At 39.0% G+C, this 18,968-nt stretch overlaps 1 protein-coding gene and 1 non-coding gene across 2 annotated transcripts in view; both read left to right on the plus strand.

Annotated features, from left to right (window-relative positions):
• Btbd7 (BTB domain containing 7) overlaps positions 1 to 18,968 on the plus strand; it is a 107,479-nt gene that overhangs the window by 67,225 nt on the left and 21,286 nt on the right. Inside the window, exons 4-6 of the mRNA XM_004837039.4 lie at positions 11,159 to 11,367; positions 13,504 to 13,579; positions 17,145 to 17,305. Coding sequence (XP_004837096.3) covers positions 11,159 to 11,367; positions 13,504 to 13,579; positions 17,145 to 17,305 — 446 coding nt within the window. The remainder of the gene's footprint in view (positions 1 to 11,158; positions 11,368 to 13,503; positions 13,580 to 17,144; positions 17,306 to 18,968) is intronic.
• Positions 12,398 to 12,500, plus strand: LOC147822812 (U6 spliceosomal RNA). The gene has a single exon (XR_015445240.1). It is a non-coding gene; the product is annotated as a U6 spliceosomal RNA (small nuclear RNA).

The raw sequence follows: 18,968 nt of genomic DNA on the forward strand, positions 1-18,968 counted from the left end.
GCAAGACCCTGTCTTGCAATAAAATTTGTAAAGGGCTGGAGAGACAGCTCAGTGGCAAAACACTTGCCTAGCACGTGTAAGGCCCTTGGTTCTACCCCCCAATACCACCACCAAAATAAAAACCCATTAGGGAACATTGATTTGTGAAGTAAATGTAAAGAAATAACAGCCTAAACCAGGCCTTGTGGTACATGCCTCAAATCCCAGCATTCTGGGAGCCAAGGAAGAATGGAATTGCAAGCTTGAGCCCAGACTGGTCAATTTAGCAACACCTTGTCTCAAAATATAAAATAAAAGAGCTAGGGATGAAGCTTAGTGTGAAGGCTCTGGGTGCAAACCTCAGTACTGCCCCCACCACCACCAAATCAGCTCATATTCATTAAGCATACTTAGACATAACCGTATGTGTTTCATGGCTTAAAGGAAAATCTTTTATCCAGCAACTGATAAAAGATTTCCCGTTAGGCCATGAAAGTGTGCTTCTCCTTTCCTTTACTAATTTACTAAAATTTTTCCCAAAAGTTTTCAGCTTCTGTCCCATCTGTTTTACTTCTCCCTCTTACACAGCTTGACAGAAGTTATAGGAATAAAGAATGCACATTGGGGCCGGGGATTTAGTTCAGTGGCACTGTGCCTACCTGATAAGCACAAGGTCCTGAGTTCGATTCCTGGCACAAATCTTAGTGATTGCTTCCTTTCCATCAAAAAAGAGTAATATTCTCAGGGTGGGGCACCTTCACATTTTCTTCCATTATTTGCTTGGGTTTTGTGGTCAGTGATTGATTTTACTGAGCATTAAAGGAAGGAACTGCCAGCAACTTCTGTAACCTGGTGGTTGTGGTATTTAATTTTTTGAATAGGTAATACATTCACACAGAACAGGTTATAAAAAGTGAAGTCTCCTGCTCTTCTAAACTTTGTTCCCAGCCAGCCCCTCAGTTTCCGTCCACAGAGGCAGTCATTGTTAAGTTTTTCTTGTAGCCTTCCAAGATAGCCAGTCCAGAGTGTCTTAGGACATAACTTTTAAAATACATTAAAGGGGGACATGAGCAGATAATAGATTACATCTGTAAAGTTAATAATCACTTCTGGCATTTAGCTATTTCAAGAAAATCTTATAAGACTATTAAGAGGGGAAAGAACTTCGGAAGATACACTTCCATGTGGCTAAATATATTACATTTATAAGACCGTACTTCTCTCTCTTTCTTGTACTGGGAATTGAACCCAGGGCCCTTGCACTGAACTACATATCCAGCCCTTTTTGAGACAGGGTATAAGTTGCTAAGTTGCCTGGGGTAGGCTGGAAGTTGGGATCCTCCTGCCTCAGCCTCTCAGAGTGCCAGGATTACAAGCATATGCCACCATGCCCAGCTCACTTGATGAAACATTTAAGACAAGTACTTTGATTTCATTGAGCAACTTTGATCTCTTTCCTAGGAGAATAGGTTCAAACTTTGAAATACTTTAAATGACAGATTTATAATATTGGTGAATTACAGACAAGAGGAATTTGTTAAGAGACGTAGGTTGTACTCTATATATTCTTTTTCTTCAGCAAGCCATATTTTTTGAAACTACACATGCTGTGGTCACTTCAACAACTGCCACATACACATTCTTCTCTCTGCCTGGAATACCGTTTCTTCCCATTCCCTTAAAATGGTGTATTCTTCGTTACCACAGCTGGAAATCCTTTGCCATTTTCACAATACTGAGAATTCAGGTAGCCCCCAGAGTACTGTATACCATAGCCTTTGTTATACAGTTTTTCTACCTTTCCTAGAGTTATATTATAGCTGTATCTGGGGATATAGCTTAGTGATAAAGTACTGCCTAGCATGTGCAGGCACTAGGTTCATTCATCCCTAGTACTGCAAAAAAGAAAAGAAAAATAAGCGGGGCATGGCAGCACACACCTGTAATCCCAGCACTTGGGAGGCTGAGGTAGGATCACTGAGTTCAAGGCCAGCCTGGACTGCATAGTGAGACCCTGTCTCAAAAAAAAGAAAAAAAAAAAGCTGTATTGTTTATGTTATTGCAAGTAAATTTTTCTAAATGAAAGTTTAGAAAGATTACCTGGAATCCAGGGTTAAATGGAACAGTAGTTTGACTCTAAAACCCAGAAGGACAATTAAAAATACTATTTTTTTATAGACCAGTGTCGAGACTGAAGCTTTTTATATCTGCTCTTAGCCTGAGGTTTCCTCCAGAAAGTAAAGCCCAGGGTAAGGACTTGCATGTAGATAATTTATTTGGGGAAGTTCTTTCAGAGAGTAGGTGTGGGAGATTAGAAAGGATGAAATGAAGTGGGAGAGAGCCAGTACATTGTGTGTTCTGAGCTGATCATTGCTGTGGGCAACTTTGCCCTGCTGGAACCCTCTGACAAGCTACACGGAAAACTCTTGAGAACTGTCAACAGGAGGGAAGGAAAAGGATACGTTTTTTTCACCAGCCTCCATTCTCCCATTGGAAAAGTGTTTTTCATGAGGTGTTTCCCCCCTTTCATCATATGGTTTGCATATGTTTGTACAGGTGCCTAGCCGATTCCTGGAGGTGCCCACTCCAAGGTGTCAGAATTTCCACAGCAGAAAGCAAGAGGTCCAAATCCATGACTGAGGCAAGGGCTGTCAGGATACACCTTTGAAAGAGGGTCACTACAGCAAATGGCAGAGAATGTGAGGTGGGCACAAGAGTTGCTTAATCCAGCCTTCTTACATCACTCAGATCAGTTTACATACTGTCCTCCATTGAGTCCAATCCACCAGAGTCTTTAAGGCAGTGGCCAGCCACACCTCCTCGAAAGGCTGGCTTCAAGGAAGATCTTGGAATTAGGCACAATTCCACTGCTACAACTGGCTGGAACTCTAGCTTACTTTCTCACCATAGTTTTCAGAGTTTGCTCAGGGCAGTGGACAGCTCTGGCTTGTTGGAATTAAATCTTACACAGTTGTGGGTGAAGCTGAGGAAGTGATGGGCTCCAGTGAACCTGAGAAGCTATGTGCATCCAGCTGCCAAGCTGGGACTGTGAAGAGGACCTCACTGGAAGTGGCTCTTGATCCAGAGAACTGCAGCTGGATGCATCTAATGTTGGGCATGGGGCCAGTGTGGTCAGCAGGGCCGCAGTTGCAAGGAAGAGCTGGACATAGAGCAGAGAAGAAGCAAAGACTGACTAGTGCCCACTAGCACCTTTGTGTCCACCTGTCATCATACCTAGCTACAGAGATTTTTGGAGACTAATGGCTGTTCCTCTCTTTTGCCTTCTAAGTCCCACACATTTCTCTTTTGGTTACCTGTAACTTGGAACCTTGGATACAGGTTAGAGACTGGGAGAAATAGTTGAGGCCTGAGCAAGTTGAAATACTAAAAATCAGCACAATCTCTCTCTTCCCTTACCAAACCTAGATTTTCATCCCCCTTTGCCAAACTTCAGCAGGTCTATGCACCCTACCAGGTTGTAGTGACCGAGACCTGCATCACAGAGCTGAGCTCTTGGTTTCTTTCTCCATAGTTGCTACAAGTGGCAGATATTTGTTATCACTGAGCAAAGAAGAACCAGAAAATGGCTCAGTGAATCCCTTGGGTTCTGAAGAAGTTACTTCCTGCTTCAGTACACTCAAGATACACACACACACAACTGGACCTCCAGTATGCATAACTGTGTCTTGCAATTCTTTAGAGGTCTGTACTCCTTCCTTCCAGAACAGGAACTATAGGCTATACTATAAACCTGACCCAGATTATTAGTTTGGAGGTACTGAGAGGAGACAGGGACTGATCTTGAAGAAGATAGCCATCTTCTTACCAGGTACCCGCTGGGTCTCCAGACAAGGGCAGGCTGCCCTTCTCCGGTGAGGAGTTTGAGCTTGTTTTAGCACAGAAAATTCAGGTGAATCTTGGGGTTTAACGTCTCAACTCATCCATGCCTTCCAAGTCTTAAGTGTTCCTATTAGAACCTAGGAAACACCCCCCACCTTTTTTTTCTCTTTTGTTAATACTAGAGATTGAACCCAGGGCCTTTGCATTGAGCTATATCCCAACCTTTTAAAATTTTTTATCTTGAGACAGCACCTCACTAAGTTGCACAGGCTGGGTTCACACTTGTGATCCTCCTGACTCTGGGATTATATCCATGCACCACCATACCTGGCTAGGACCCAGATTTTATCATAGAAGACTTATTAAGGCTTTCATTCAAATCATCTTTGTAACTCTGATATTCTTCACAGTAAATCTTGAGCCTGAGTTGTAACAGGCTTCAGGGAATAGGTTCTCTTTAAACACTGACCTGGAAATCTCCAGACTTGCAAGAATGCCTATATTTCAGAGTTGGCCCAGCCAAATCTATAGCTTGCTTTTTCATGGCTTTAGTCAAGCTGTTAACTAAAAACTATCCAGGATCAGGGCTTTATAGTCACTAATGCTCCCATTCCATTAAAGTGCCACCACTACTGCTGAGCTAATTCTTCATTTTCCATTTATACGTGAAGTTAATCTGCTTTTGGTGAAAAGTCCTCCTGTTGTCATGCTGCTGCATGCAGAGGTTATCACCTCCCCACCTACAAGATGGGGAGAGGTTTATTACCATCTACCAGGGAGTGATTCATTCGAAAATCTTATTTTTGAGAGTCATTTCTGTTACTAGCCATTGTGGCCTGGATCTCTCCTTCCACTCCCTACAATCCCTGCTGAAAGCCAGCCCAAAACAGCTTAAACAGCTTGTGTGCTGTTTGCTCATTTGGTAAGTGTTCCTGGCCACCAGAGGGGTGAAGCTGGGAAGGCAGGAGAGAAGTAGGAGAGGAGTCACTGGTCTTCTTACCCCTGGGGGCCAGAGTTCAGACTCCTCAAAATTATCCTCCTGAGGAGGAATCAGGAGAAGTGTTTGTCCATCCAGCTCTCAGAAGTCACAGAATCCACAGACTGGACTGGACTGAGGCACAGGTTGGCTTGCCTTCTATTTGTCCCTCATTTTCTGTCTTGGGACTGGAATTCTTGGTTCCTTTTTTTTTTTGGTACCGGGGATCGAACTCCAGACCTTGCACTTTCGAGGCAGGTGGCGGCACCACTGAGCTAAATCCCTAGCCCTTGGTTGCTTTTTTAAAATAGATAAATAGGGATGCTGAGATGATAGTGGTGTTTTAGAAAACTTCAGCTTTCAGCAGTGCTCAGTGTGGATTGAAAAGCTGAAGGGAGGGAGACAGGCTTGTCAGGAGTTGATGTGTGAAGTGCTGAGGATTTGAACAAAGGTAGTACTAGAGGGAATGGAAAATAAAGAGGCTAGTAATCAGAGTATTGTGAAGGGTGTGTCAGTGCAACACACTGATAGCAAGGTCGAAGGAGGGCCGATAGGCACAGTAGAAGTTTATGACATCTAGCCTAGAGAGAGGATGGTGTGTGGACACATGGGCTCCGTAATAGTCACCATAATCCCCAGAATGCTTGTAGGTTATTTCAGCTTCATATGAGGGTGTGCTTTGGTCTGGCACATCATGGTAAGAGAGAGTCAAGAATTAGTAATATAAGGGCCGGGGATTGAGCTCAGTGGTTCCGCCACCTGCCTCACAAGCTCAAGGACCCGAGTTCGATCCCCGGTACCAAAAAAAAAGGAAAAGAATTAGTAATATAACTGCACCCATTCAAAGCCCATTCTTGCTGCTTCCTGTCATCCTCACTTCCTTTTTCATAATTCCCTTCCTCAGTATTCAGAATCAGTAATCAGCTTAACGTGAAAGAAATGAAGCAACTTTTCCGCAAGCCTATTTGTACTTTAAATTTTTTTTCTAATTCAGATGCCACCTACCCTAACCCTAGTATGAAACTCAGAGTCTGATGGCCACAAGGCATTGAAATATTTCCCATTAGTATTGGTTAAAAAAGTTAGGAGGGCATACCAGGAATAATGAATGACAAACATGAGGGAAGAATTGAGATAGATCCTGACAGTGTGTTCAGAGAGCTGTCAATATTGGGCCTAACTTTAGTTATCACAGGAGATTGGAGAAAAGCAAAATTTTAAAAATTGATAATAAAAACAGAAAGTGATCCTATTTAGCATGCAGCAGCAGCAATCATTTGTGTTCCTGAATTTTATATTAGTTTTACTTCTTTAAGCCTTGATCATTTATTGATATTCTACAGCTCAATTTTTTTTTTTTTTTTTTTTTTGGTACTGAGGATCGAACTCAGGTCCTTGCGCTTGCAGGACAGGTGGTGGGACCATGAGCTAAATCCCCGGCCCTACAGCTCAAATTTTTGAAAAGAGGAATTTTTTACCCACATTAAGGGGTAGAAAGAAAATATTCTGGTGAGAGAGAATAGAAGAAACAATCAAACAAATAGGAGATTAATCTGTAAAGTGTGGTTATCACACAAAAGAATTTTAAGAAATTGACTTCATGCTCTCCACCAACCTCACAATAGCATGGTTGAAAACTGCTACCTGAGCAGAATGCATTGATGATTTCATCCATTAAATGCTGTGTCTATAGGTAGAATTTTTCTGTTATAAGAAAATTTATAATAGCTTTTGAGTTCATCCAGAAAGTTACATGGTTTATTAGTCGACCATTGCTGTGTAAGAAACACCCTGAGGTCTCAGTGGCATGTAACAAGGAGTGTTTATTTCCCACAAGTTTCCAGGTCAGCTAGTGCAGCTCTGCCTTCATCTGCAGCAGGTGGGGCCGGTCCAGTAGACACTGTTGGTCAGCAAGAGTGGCTTGGGGGACTGGGATATAGCTCAGTGGCACCATGCCTGCCTGGCAAGTGCAAGGTCCTGAGTTCGATCCCCAGTACCAAAAAAAAAAAAATCAGAATGTTCCAGTAAAGTGGCACTGTGTGAAACCTTTGGTGAGTGCAGTAGCTCATGCCTGTAATCCCAGCACTCAGGAGGCTGAGGCAGGGGGATTGCTGCGAGTTCAAGGCCAGGCGACATAGTGAGTTCAAGACCAGCCTGAACTACATGGGGAGACCCTGTGTCAAAAAACCCAGAAACCTTTGGCATCCTACTTGTTAGCCTTCTCCTGCCAGCTTCCTTTCTGCTCTATTGGTATATGTATATTTTCAGCCCCATAGTTTTAATCTTGACAAAAGGCATATTATCACTAATTAATATGAAAATAGGGCCGGGGATTTAGCTCAGTGGTTCCGCTGCCTGCCTCGCAAGTGCAAGGACCCGAGTTCGATCCCCAGTGCCAAAAAAAAAAAAAATTAATATGAGAATACGACAGTATAACTTTAAAATGTGCCTTTCAACATTCCAGGGTTTGTTTGGGTTTGGGGACCTATTTGAGCCTAATTAGTGTCACCATGTTTGGTGTATTTCCAAGATGCTTTGCTATTCATGAGAGAAGTGGCTCTAAGTTAATAAATTCTAATGCGAATTGATGAGTATAAGACCTAAGGGACCAGGAATTTACCTCAGTGATTCCGCCGCCTGCCTCAAAAGCGCAAGGACCTGAGTTCGATCCCTGGTACCCGGCCCCCACAAAAAAATGGACCTAAGATCGCAGGCATAAAATGGGGGAGGGGAGGTCTTTTAGGGAAGGGAAAGATGTGTGTGACTTTTCTTCCTAGTTCTTTGACCTTGGGCAAGTTACTTAATCTTTGTCTTTTCTCATCTGTAAAATGAAAATATAATATCACCTTCCTTGAGAAGTGCTAGAATTAAATTTTCTAAGCACATAACACAGGAGTTTGGCATATATACATAAGTTTTCAAAAATGTTAACCATTATTTGGGGAAGTGTTTGTTTGTTTTTGAGACAGGGTCTCACTATGTAGCCAAGCTGGCCTGGAACTCATGGGGATCCTCCTGCTTCAGCCTCCTGAGTGCTGGGATTATAGGCATTCGCCACCAAGCCCAGCTACTATTGTTTGTTTTAATTAGCTACTCAGCCCTGGATTTAGCTCAGTGGCACCCCACGTGCCTGGCAAGGCCTGGAGGTGAGAGCATCTAGTAAAATTCTAGGAAATTGTAAGTGATGTATCATTTGGATCTCATAACAACCCTATGAAGAGATATAATCCCAGTTTTATAGATGAGAAAATTTCAGTTTCAGAGTTAAGTAATTTGCCCAAGGTGACTTTGCTACTAAGGGGCAGAGCTGGGATTTAAAATCTAGTCTGTCTGATTTCAAAACTATGCTCTACTTCTTTGTAACTTCAGAAGCATAAATACAGTCATGTTTTCTTTATACTTCTCTGTTGGTATCCTGGGTTGGTAGGACTATGATTCATCCTTTCCCCTAATTTTCCCTGCTTCATTCCCAAACACATCTCTAAGCTCGCCCTTCCCATCAGATTGACTGACCCGCCTGCCTTCTGCTCCAGTGATTAGTAACATCCACTGCCTGCTGAATGAGGCCTGTCCTGGCTTGACGTTCAAGGCTCGCCGTAAATCAGGAAGACTGTTCAGAACTTTTCCTTACATCTCACTTCTCATCCACACATATTCATGCCTTCAGGTATCATTTACATGTATGTCTCACTGTGGTGGTCACAGTGTGCCTTATAAGGATGTTATTTTAATGTTTAGATTTTTTAAATGAATCTTACATTTGTTCCATTACCATTTTTCTAAAAATGATTGTATCTTTGTGATGAAAGCAACTTGGGTATCTTCTGACCTTAGTTCCTATCCAGTGAAAATATTCTTTGTACTTTGTCCTTTTTATGTGATGAGCCAGCCTCTGCTCCTACGTTTCTGGAGGGATTTTTTTTTGTAGAGGAGAAAAATTCTAATTGGGATAAATTTCTTATTATTGAGCTAAAATCTCCCTTCTTTACATCCATTTTTTTCCCAGGACCTGCCCTTGGAACAGCAGAAGTCAGTTATTTCTCCTCTTCCTCATGAAGGCCATCAGACATTTAAAGATAGCTCTTGGGCTGGGGGTTTAGCTCAGTGGTTCCGCCACCTGCCTCACAAGCACAAGGACCAGAGTTCGATCCCTGGTACCCCGCCCAAAAAAAAAAGACAACTCTTAATGTCTCTCCTGGGGTTTCTCTTACATAAGCTACATAATCTCATCTGTTTGGAGCTTTTCTGCTGTGCAAGTCTCAAACTCTTCACTATTCTCTTACCCTTCTCTGAAAATCCTGTGATTTGAACAGTGCCCATCTGAAACACAGGGCACAGAAAAATACAGAGGAGCTCAATCTCTGATGAGGACTCCATACTTATACCTTAAAAGCCTGAGATTGCTTCAGCCTTATAGTAGCCATATCACATTTTGCATTTTTGCAATTAAAATTCCCAGATATTATTTTACATAGGTGGTAGTTACGCTAACTCGCATATAGCCTACTCTGCAGTTGATTTTCTTCAGTCTTAAGTGTAGAACTTCCTAGTTTTCCTAGTTATATCTCAACTTGATTTTGACCAGTCTTTTTAGCCAGTTATAGTTATGCAAGGCAATATGTGTTTTAGGACATCTCAAGATTTTAAGCTTACTTTCCACATTTGGGGTAAGGGGGTGGTAGTACTAAGGATTGAATCCAGGACCTTATGCATGCTAGCCAAGTAGTGCACTACCAATGAACTGCATCGCCACTCCTCTATTTTGAGACTAGGTTTCTCTGAATTGACCAGGCTGGCCTCAGGCTTAAAATTCTCCTGCCTCAAGTAACTAGGATTACAGATGTGTGCCACCATGCCCAGATTACTTTCCATATCTTTATCCAATTACTTGATAAACATGGCAAGGACATCGACCACCCCCCTTTGTGCCTCCCATTGGGGCTGCTTACAAGTGGTTCTTTTCACTGCTATTCTGTTGCCTTCCTCACATCTGTAAGGTTCTATTTGTTCATCCTGTATATTTTTATTTAGCACCTACTATATTCAAAAAAGTGCTAAGTATACGCTAAAGACAGCAGTTCCTGTCTTGTGCTAACAAATTAGCAGCATCATGAAATATTTTGTTAAATGTTTTGTGGATATCATGTTACATAATGCACTGTTTCTCTTTATCTGGTACCATATTAGGAAAAGGAAGAAAGCATTACTTTTTGTTGATACCGTATTGGCTACTAATGATCTTGTACACCTGAATATTGGATTCACTCCTCTCTCTTTTTACCTTTGATGATTTCTCTCTTAAGTAACTTTGAACTTTGGAAGTCTCTGGGGTTCACTGATGCCCTTTCTTTGGGCTATCGCTTTTAAAGCTGAGCTTATTGGAGAGTAACCTGTGTAACCAGATTTTTGTTGTTGGAAACGATGATGTTTAAATATTTCTTCTTTTTAGTTACATGTTATCAGGATTGGAATTTGTTTGTTTTGTTTTTTGAGACAGGGTCGCACTATGTAGTTCATGTTAGCCTTGAACTCTATGTAACCTAGGCTGGCCTGGAACTGACAGCAATTCTCCTGCCTCAGCCTCCCAAGTGCTGGGATGGTTTTTATTTAATAGTAAACAGTGAAGAATTTTTGTCCAACTTTAGCCATTTTCCCTTCACCGTCTTTGTCAACCAGATTCTATCTTTATTTTTTGAAGTGATCATTCCTAAGGAGAATAGCTGACTATCCTCAGATTTTCTTTTCTTCTTCTTGGAGCACTTAAAATAACATGTTGCTTTCTCCGGGATCTTGGTCTTTTTCACTTAAATCACTTCTTTTTCATTTTGCTAGAATTTAGCCCCGTTAAGCATAAAGTTTTGATATTTTGTCTATTTTCTGAGGAATTAAACTGTTAGCAATGTAAGATTTAAGGTTTTTATTAGGGTAATACAAAGAACGGATGTCTTCCTGGTTGATAGCTCACCTATTTTCTCAGGTGTAGATGCTGCATCATTCATTTCCTTCCTGTGATCAGTTTCCACCACTTCGGCATTTCTACTACACTACTTTCTCCTCTGGTCTGGTGCTTTATACTATCTTATTCAAATTATTGGATTTGCACATAGATGTTTATTCTCTTAAACAACTGGGAGGATTCTCTGCGTTTTGCTACAGATCATCTGTATAGAAGGCAGTGGATTTCTTGTAGATGTCATAGTCTATTACTTTCCCATCCCACCAAGTCTTGATGATTTCTATGAGATTTGTTTATCTCCTTGAATTCTTCGTACTGTTGCCACTTTTAAGTATAGTGCCTAGCACACTAATGTTCAGTAAATAATATTTATGATTAATCTCAGAAGTCTTTGCCTTCTTTTTTAGGCTGTGAGGATATCATTGCAGAGAGCATCTCATTAGATACCTTAATTGCCATCCTCAAGTGGAGCTCTCATCCATATGGCTCTAAGTGGGTGCACCGGCAAGCTTTGCATTTCCTCTGTGAGGAATTGTCCCAGGTCATGACTTCGGATGTTTTTTATGAACTCAGCAAAGATCATCTGCTTACTGCTATCCAGTCTGACTACCTACAGGTAATCATTTATACACCTCTCAAAATCATTGTCATTCATATGTGCACCAAGAATCCATCTGTACTCTATTAGTCTTTTATCTAGAGTAGGGCAGGAGGAGAGAAACAGGTTGTGATCAAACCACCCAGGAATGCCCTTTTTTGTATTTGTGGGGTTTTTGGTTTTGGTTTTCCCCCAGCACCAGGGATGGAACTCAGGACCTTGCACTTGCAAGGCAGGCACACTGCCACTGAGCTAAATCCCCAGCCCTGCCCTCTTTGTATTTGTACAGCATCAGGTTTCTATCTCATGTCACCTAACCAGTTATATGAAAAGAGGTTGAGGCGGTAGGCAAGGTCAGAAGCACATCTCAATGGTGATTTTCTTATCTTTCATTAATGTGGATTCACTATAACAGTTTCTTTTGGTAGAGTATCAGATGCAGTGGTACCTTGGTTCATGAATGCCTTTGTTTGCAAACAGTTTGGTTCACAAACAGAAGTGTTTGGCAAAATTTTGTTTTTGTTTGCAAACTTTGCATTAAATGACAGACATGACTGCAGACATCTTCCCCACACAAACAAACACGGCCGTCTTTTTCAAAATCGTAGAACAGATTAAGTTCATGAAACAAGGTACCACTGTACTTAGATTGTAGGTAGTAGCTTAAGCAGTACTAAAGAATAATATGAACTTCTGAGCTGCTTAACTAATTGTAAAAACTCAGTATATATGTTCTGCCAAAGCATGTAATGTTTTCAACTACTTACTTTTAAATAGAAGTAGTTTTTAGTACATTCTGTGTTCTTATATCAATCTAACTTTGTAATTTAGTAATAGTTTTTTTTTTTTTTTGGTATCGGAGATCGAACTCGGTACCTTGAGCTTGCAAGGCAGGCACCGGAACCACTGAGCTAAATCGCTGGCCTTAGTAATAGATTTTAATACAAAAAATACTTTCAGGTAAAATGTGTTCAAGCCTGATTTTGGGGGCTATATGAATTTTATGCTAAAAACTGTACAACAATTACAATGCTATAAAACCATAAACTCACTTCAGCAGCACATGTACTAAAATTGGAACAATACAGAAAAGATTAGCGTGGTCCCTGTGTAAGGATGACACACAAACTTGTGCTCTGTATTTGTTCTTTGCCTAAAGAAATAAAAAACACCATTGATCCATTTTATCTTTTTGTTTGTACTAGAAAAATTACAAAATACTACCATCTCAATGAGAAAATGCAGTGAAGAACTAAATAATCTCCTCTGCATCTCTTATTTTCCATTGGCATTACTTTGATCGCAGTACAAATGCTGTCACACTTGGACTTGATTTATGGAGGATCTTTACTCATTAACCTTGTCTCACTGTTAACACTCGTTGATTTATGTTTATGGGAATTAGAATGTGTCAGTTCTCTGATTGTTGTCTTTAGGAGCTTTTCTTTCCTTCTTTTTTTTTTCTTTCCTTCTTAAAAAGTAAAAAACTTAGCCTAGATTTTAAATAAAGTACAAAGAAATGAGGGGTAACATTGCCATTTCAAAGATTGTCCTTCAGGTATCCCTCACCAATCCATACAATACTGGTGGAGACCATAATCTCTTTTGCCACAAGTTGGCATGCTGTTTCTCCTGTCCTTACAGGAGGAAGTAGACTCTGTATCTCTGCAGTTTTACTTCCATGTATGTATTTATTTCTATATTTTTCCAAAAAGGAATTTTTTTTTCTTTTCTTTTTTTTTTTTGGTACCAGGGATTGAACTCAGGACCTTGTGCTTGCAAGGCAGGCACAGTGCCACTGAGCCAAATCTCTGGCCCCAAAAAGGAATTTTAGGTAACTATAGAAACCATATAGTGAGATCAGATCAATTTAAAATAGGAATAAAATAGGAAAAAGGGGGGGAAAGTAGAAATAAAAATAATAAAAAACTTTAATTGGAGCCAAGAGTAAGGTTGTTGGAAAAATACATATAATGCAATTTTGAATATTTGTTGTTGGTAGACTATAGATTTAACTGAAATATCAAACAGCTAGTGCAAAGAGAGAAACAGGATAAGTTGTACTCTCTGTTTACATTATAACTTAGGGAAAGTCATTAGTGAAATTAACAGTTTATCTAACTTCACTAAAATATGAACCATTTTTTATTATAGGCAAGTGAACAAGATATCCTTAAGTATCTAATTAAATGGGGAGAGCATCAGTTGATGAAAAGAATAGCAGACAGAGGTAAGTTCAAAAAATTAGCTCATGCTACTCAGCTTGCATAAGTTTTTGATGTTTTTTATATTTCCAAAAGCTTACTGAAATGCATACTGCACATCAGTCTTGAAAACAGAACTCTTGCCTAGTGAAAACAGTTTTTTGCAATCAATAAAATATTTTAGTCAAGGGATATAATTTGGTAAAATAAATGTCAGAAAATTTTATTTTCCAATGTTCAGGGGTTACTTTTTATGTTTCTGAGTGCTTAATGTTTGGTAATTAATGGGCATATTAGAATGAAACTTTTCATGTAATGATTAAAATATTGCAAAAGTATATTGTTAGTGAAAATGATCTGGAATTAGCATTGATGGTTGCACAACAGTGTGAATGTACCTAAAGTCACTGAATTACGTGCTTTAAAATGGTGAATTTCATGTGAATTTTACCTCACCTAGAAAAATACAATATGATTTACTGGGGGTGTAGCTTGAATAGAATGTGTGCTTAGCATATACAAGGTCCTAAGTTCAATCCTCAGGGCCCAAAAAAGGAAAAAACAGAGGAAAATAAAAGATGCTTTCAATCCCCAGTACCAAAAAATAAAATAAAATAAAATAAAATGTGGTGGAAGGTGAAAGAGTTGGTGCATTTATAGAGTTGTTTTATCACATTTTTAAATACATAAAAATTTTGTGCTAAACCTTCCTTGAAACCTTCTTTGAAAGTGCCTGAACGTGGTGGTACACACCTATAATCCCAGAACTCAGGAGGCTGAGGCAGGAGGATCACCACGAGGTCAAGCCAGCCTAGGCTACATAGTGAGTTTAAGGCCAACCTGAATTACATAACGAAACCCTGTCTCAAAAGAAGAAAAAAAAACTGGGCCAGGGATTTAGCTCAGTGGTTTCGAGGTCTGCTGCGCAAGCACAAGGACCTGAGTTCGATCCCCAGTACCAAAACAAAAAAAAAGAAGAAAAAAAACTTAAAAATGTCTCTTTTTAGTATGCTGCTACCCAAGTAGTCAGGAGCAGAATTGGTCCTGTTTTATTTCTCCTAATTTATTTTTCTATAGTCTGTAAAAGCTTTTAGCAAATTCTCAGATGGGAAATTTTTTTAATATAAAAATCAGATCAGGCATGGTTCACACCTGTAATCCCAGCACTCAGGAGGCTTGAGGCAGGCAGATCACAAGTTGAGGCCAGCCTGGGCAATATAGCAAGTTCAAGACCAGCCTGGACTACATAGTGAGATCCTGCCTCAAAAAAAAGTGTGTGTGTGTGTGTGTGTGTGTGTGTGTGTGTGTGTGTGTGTGTATCTACAGTAAATTCAAAAGGCCTTATAAATGTCGGTTTATATACACTTTGTTCTCCTTTGCATGATCTGTATTTGTGAATTTACCTACTGGGTAAAATGTATTTATAACCTCAAAATCATATCAAGATCTGTTGTAAACAAGGGTCCTTCTCACAGTCTATTTAGTGCTCTTTTTCATGTTTGTATTAGTGATCTCACTATTTAAAACAGCCCCCAAGTATGATGTTAAAGTGTTGTAAAGTGTTCCTAAGTACAAGGTGGCTATGATGTGCCTCATGGAGAAAATCTGTGTGTAAGATAAGCCTCTTTCAGGCATGAGTCACAGTGTTGTTGGCCATGAGTTAAATGTTAGTGAATGAATAATATATGTTAAATAACCTGTGCTTAGGTGGAAACACACACAGAACTAAGTTATCTCTTCATCAGTTGGAAAAAATATTGTACCCATAGACTTACAGGAACCTAACCTTATGTTTCTCCCCTAGAGCAGTGGTTCAGAGCTAACTCAACTGTTCATGTCAATTTTATAGAACATACCTGCTGGAAATAACAAGAATTAGTTGTAGATACCTCTGTATAATTCATATAAGTCATAGATTTGTTCATTGATGTAGTGATGGAAGGTTGTATTTGTTTGGGGCAAATACTGAGCATATTTAAGGGATAAAATTTCCCTTAAAAGAGTAATTTTCAGATTGGGTTAGAATGAAGGATTCTTCTACAGGAGTAAGAAGGAAGCTAAAAAATAGGCCACCCTTTGTTTCAGTCACCTGCATTATATAAGGAGTTTATCCTTACTTATTAGATATTTGGGGGATTCATTTAAAATTTCATCTGAGAACAGGATGCCACTAAAGAAAATAAAAATTTAGAAGTAATATGTTAGTATGAAGCCATGTGTTAGTATGAAGCCAAATCATAGCAAAGCAGAGGCAAAAGCATTTTTTCCACACATGTACAATTTTATTTCGAATGGCTTCAGAGAGAGCTTAGCTTCTCAAAAATGGTGTGTATGTATATAAGTAAGGATTTAAGGAAGGTATCAGTTTTCTTATAGAATATTGTATTTGTAAGACCCCTGCATTTATATTTTTGAGTAAAGATCTTATTCAGTTTTTTTGGCGGGGAGTACTGGGGATCGAACTCAGGACCTTATGCTTGCAAGGCAGGCACAGCACCAGTGAGCTAAATCCCTGGTCCTCAGTATTTTTTTTTTTTTTTTTTTTTTTTTTTTGGTACCGGAGATCAAACTCAGGTCCTTGTGCTTGCACAGCAGTATTAATTTTTTAAGAAAAAAAAGCCCCCTAGATTTAAAACATGATTAAAGATATCTAAAATTATGTAATTTTTCTCCCACATCAATACTATAAGTATATATATTTTAGATCTTCCCCTTTCACTAATACCCAATAAAGAAAATCTTTATTCTTGACTCTGGACTGTAGACATATACAATACAGTACATGTCAAAAATGAAAGAGTCGAGCTGGGGATTTAGCTCAGTGACACTGCGCCTGCCTTGCAAGCAGAAGGTCCTGAGTTCGTTCCCCAGTACCAAAAAAAAAAGAAAGGGTCCACTTACATTCAGTAACATTCTATGTTATGGAAATTTAGGGAAGTTCATAAAAAATTTAAAATTAGATAGAATGTATATAGGTTTTGCTCCTTCGGATCCCAAGTCATTAAGATATTGTTAAATTGCTATTACACATGGCCTCATGAATATGCTGATAACCTGCAGTGATGCCTGCCCTATGCTGTCCCTGTTGTACTAGAAACAGGTCACAAAAATAAGAAAGCTTAAAAGCCCTTGATCAAACTAAATGTTATTAGATTGTCATCTTTCTTCCTTTGAGTTACTATGCAGAAAAGAATTGTATTCTTTAGTATTCTTTAGTTATGCTGTGGACAACACACTTTTTCTTTATCCGAGCATATCTGTATTACATAAACTTCTTGAGATAGAAAATAATTGCTTTATAGCCCCTTTAAAAAGCAGACATAGACTTTGAACCTGCCTCACCTCAGGGCTTTGCTCAATAAAATACCTTCGAGAAGCAAGGTCGCTGGGTAATTCATTTTCAGGTCCCCCTTCTGTCTCTCTTAGACAGAAGCTATCTCTCTCAATAAATTTTTCCTACTCTAAATAAATAAATAATAAAAAGCAGATATACTTAGTACAAAGAGTGGTTCTGAGAATGTACGTACTAGAGAAGAAAGGTTGTCTGAAAATTTTGATTTGGGTAGAGACTTTTCGTTTTCTGTCTCACAGAGCCAAACTTACTGAGTGGAACTGCACATAGTGTGAACAAAAGAGGAGTGAAAAGACGAGACCTGGACATTGAAGAGCTAAGAGAGATCCTTTCTTCACTCTTACCTTTTGTGCGAATTGAACACATCTTACCTATAAACAGTGAAGTCTTAAGTGATGCAGTAAGTGTCTGTCTTTACTCCTTTCATGAAAAGAAAAACACCAGGCTTGTTTTAATCCCTGTAAATAATTCCTACTAATAATAAAGTATTGTGAAGCCATTGTTCTGTACAGTGCTATGTCCCTGGTGTCTGTCACATAGTACAAAAAAATGTTGGGTGAATGAGAATTAAGAGGGAGAAAAAAAGTCTTACTTTGCAAGAATGTAGTTTCTGGTTGATTTTATTCAGTCATTTGTCAGTATAAATCAAGTAGATCTTTATTTAAAAAGGAAAAGGTAGAAAATATCTTTGGAGACTTTTCAAGAGCAGCAATAAATTAGAGGACAAGAGGAGAACGGAGCAATCATATTACTTTTCATAATTTTTACATGAAGTTTTTAAACTAATACTAATAGAATTGGTTGTATTAATGAATAGAAAAAATAAATATTCTTCAAATTGGTTTCTAAATTTAATGTAATGCTTATAAACAATTTTTTCTTTAAGTTTTTTGATTTACATGATAATTGTACAAATTTATGAGTTACAACAATGTGAGGTTTCATCTGTCATTTCTTTGTGGTGAGAACATTCAAAATCTTCTCTTCCAGTTAAAAACATTATTGTTAACTGTGGTCACTCCGCTATGCACAACAACACTAGAACTTCTTCCTTCTAACATTGTAACCATTGATCAGCCTCTACCCATCTCCCGCAACCCTCCCATGCCTCTGGTAACAGCTAGTCTACTCTTCACTGCTATGAGATCAGCTTTTTTAGATTCTACATATGAAACCATTCGGTATTTGTCTTTCTGTGCCTAGCTTATTTCACTAAATGTAATGTCATCTATGTTCATCTGTGTTGACAAATAGCAGGATCCTTTTTTGAAAAGTCTGAATAATACTCTATTGTGTGTATATTCCACATTTTCTTTATCCACTCATCTATTGGTGTACATTTAGGTTGAGTCCACCAATTGGCTATAGTGAACAGTGCTGAAATAAGCAGGGGAATACAGATGTCTGAATGAAACAGACATGAACTGGTTTCATTTCCTTTGGCTATATACCCAGTAGCAGAGTTGCTTGCCATATGGAGGTTCAGTTTTTAATTTTTTGAGGAACCTCCATACTGTTTTTTATAGTGGCAGTACTAATTTATATTTCCACCAACAATATGCAGTGGTATCCTTTTCTCCACTTCCTCATCAGCACTCACTGTCTTTTTCCTGAAAGCTACTGTAACTAGAGTTAGTACCTCGTTAGGGTTTTTGTCTTTTCCTGATAATAGTAATGTTGAGCATTTTTTCATATGCCTATTGGCCACTGATATGTCCTCTTGTGAAAAATGTCTATTACAGGTTTTTGCCTGTTTTAAAATCAAGTTATTTTGGGAGCTTTTTGCTGTTGAGTTCCGTATGTATTTTGGATATTAACTTATCAGATGTGTGGTTTCAAAATATTTTCTCCCATTCTGTATAGGCTGTCTTCACTCTGTTAGTTATTTGCTTTGCTGCACAGAATTTTTTGGTTTGATGTAATCCTATTTGTCTATTTTTGCTTTTGTTGACCATGGTTTCAGAATTTTTTTCAAAAAGTCCTTGCTTATTAGTGCAATGTTGTAGAGCTTTTCCTGTGTTTTCTTCCAGTAATTTCATAATATCAGGTCTTACTTTAAGACT

The sequence above is a fragment of the Heterocephalus glaber genome, unplaced genomic scaffold (assembly GCF_053883595.1).
Source record: "Heterocephalus glaber isolate CG9 unplaced genomic scaffold, H.glaber_assembly_v1.0 deba00001608, whole genome shotgun sequence".
NCBI lineage: Eukaryota > Metazoa > Chordata > Mammalia > Rodentia > Bathyergidae > Heterocephalus > Heterocephalus glaber.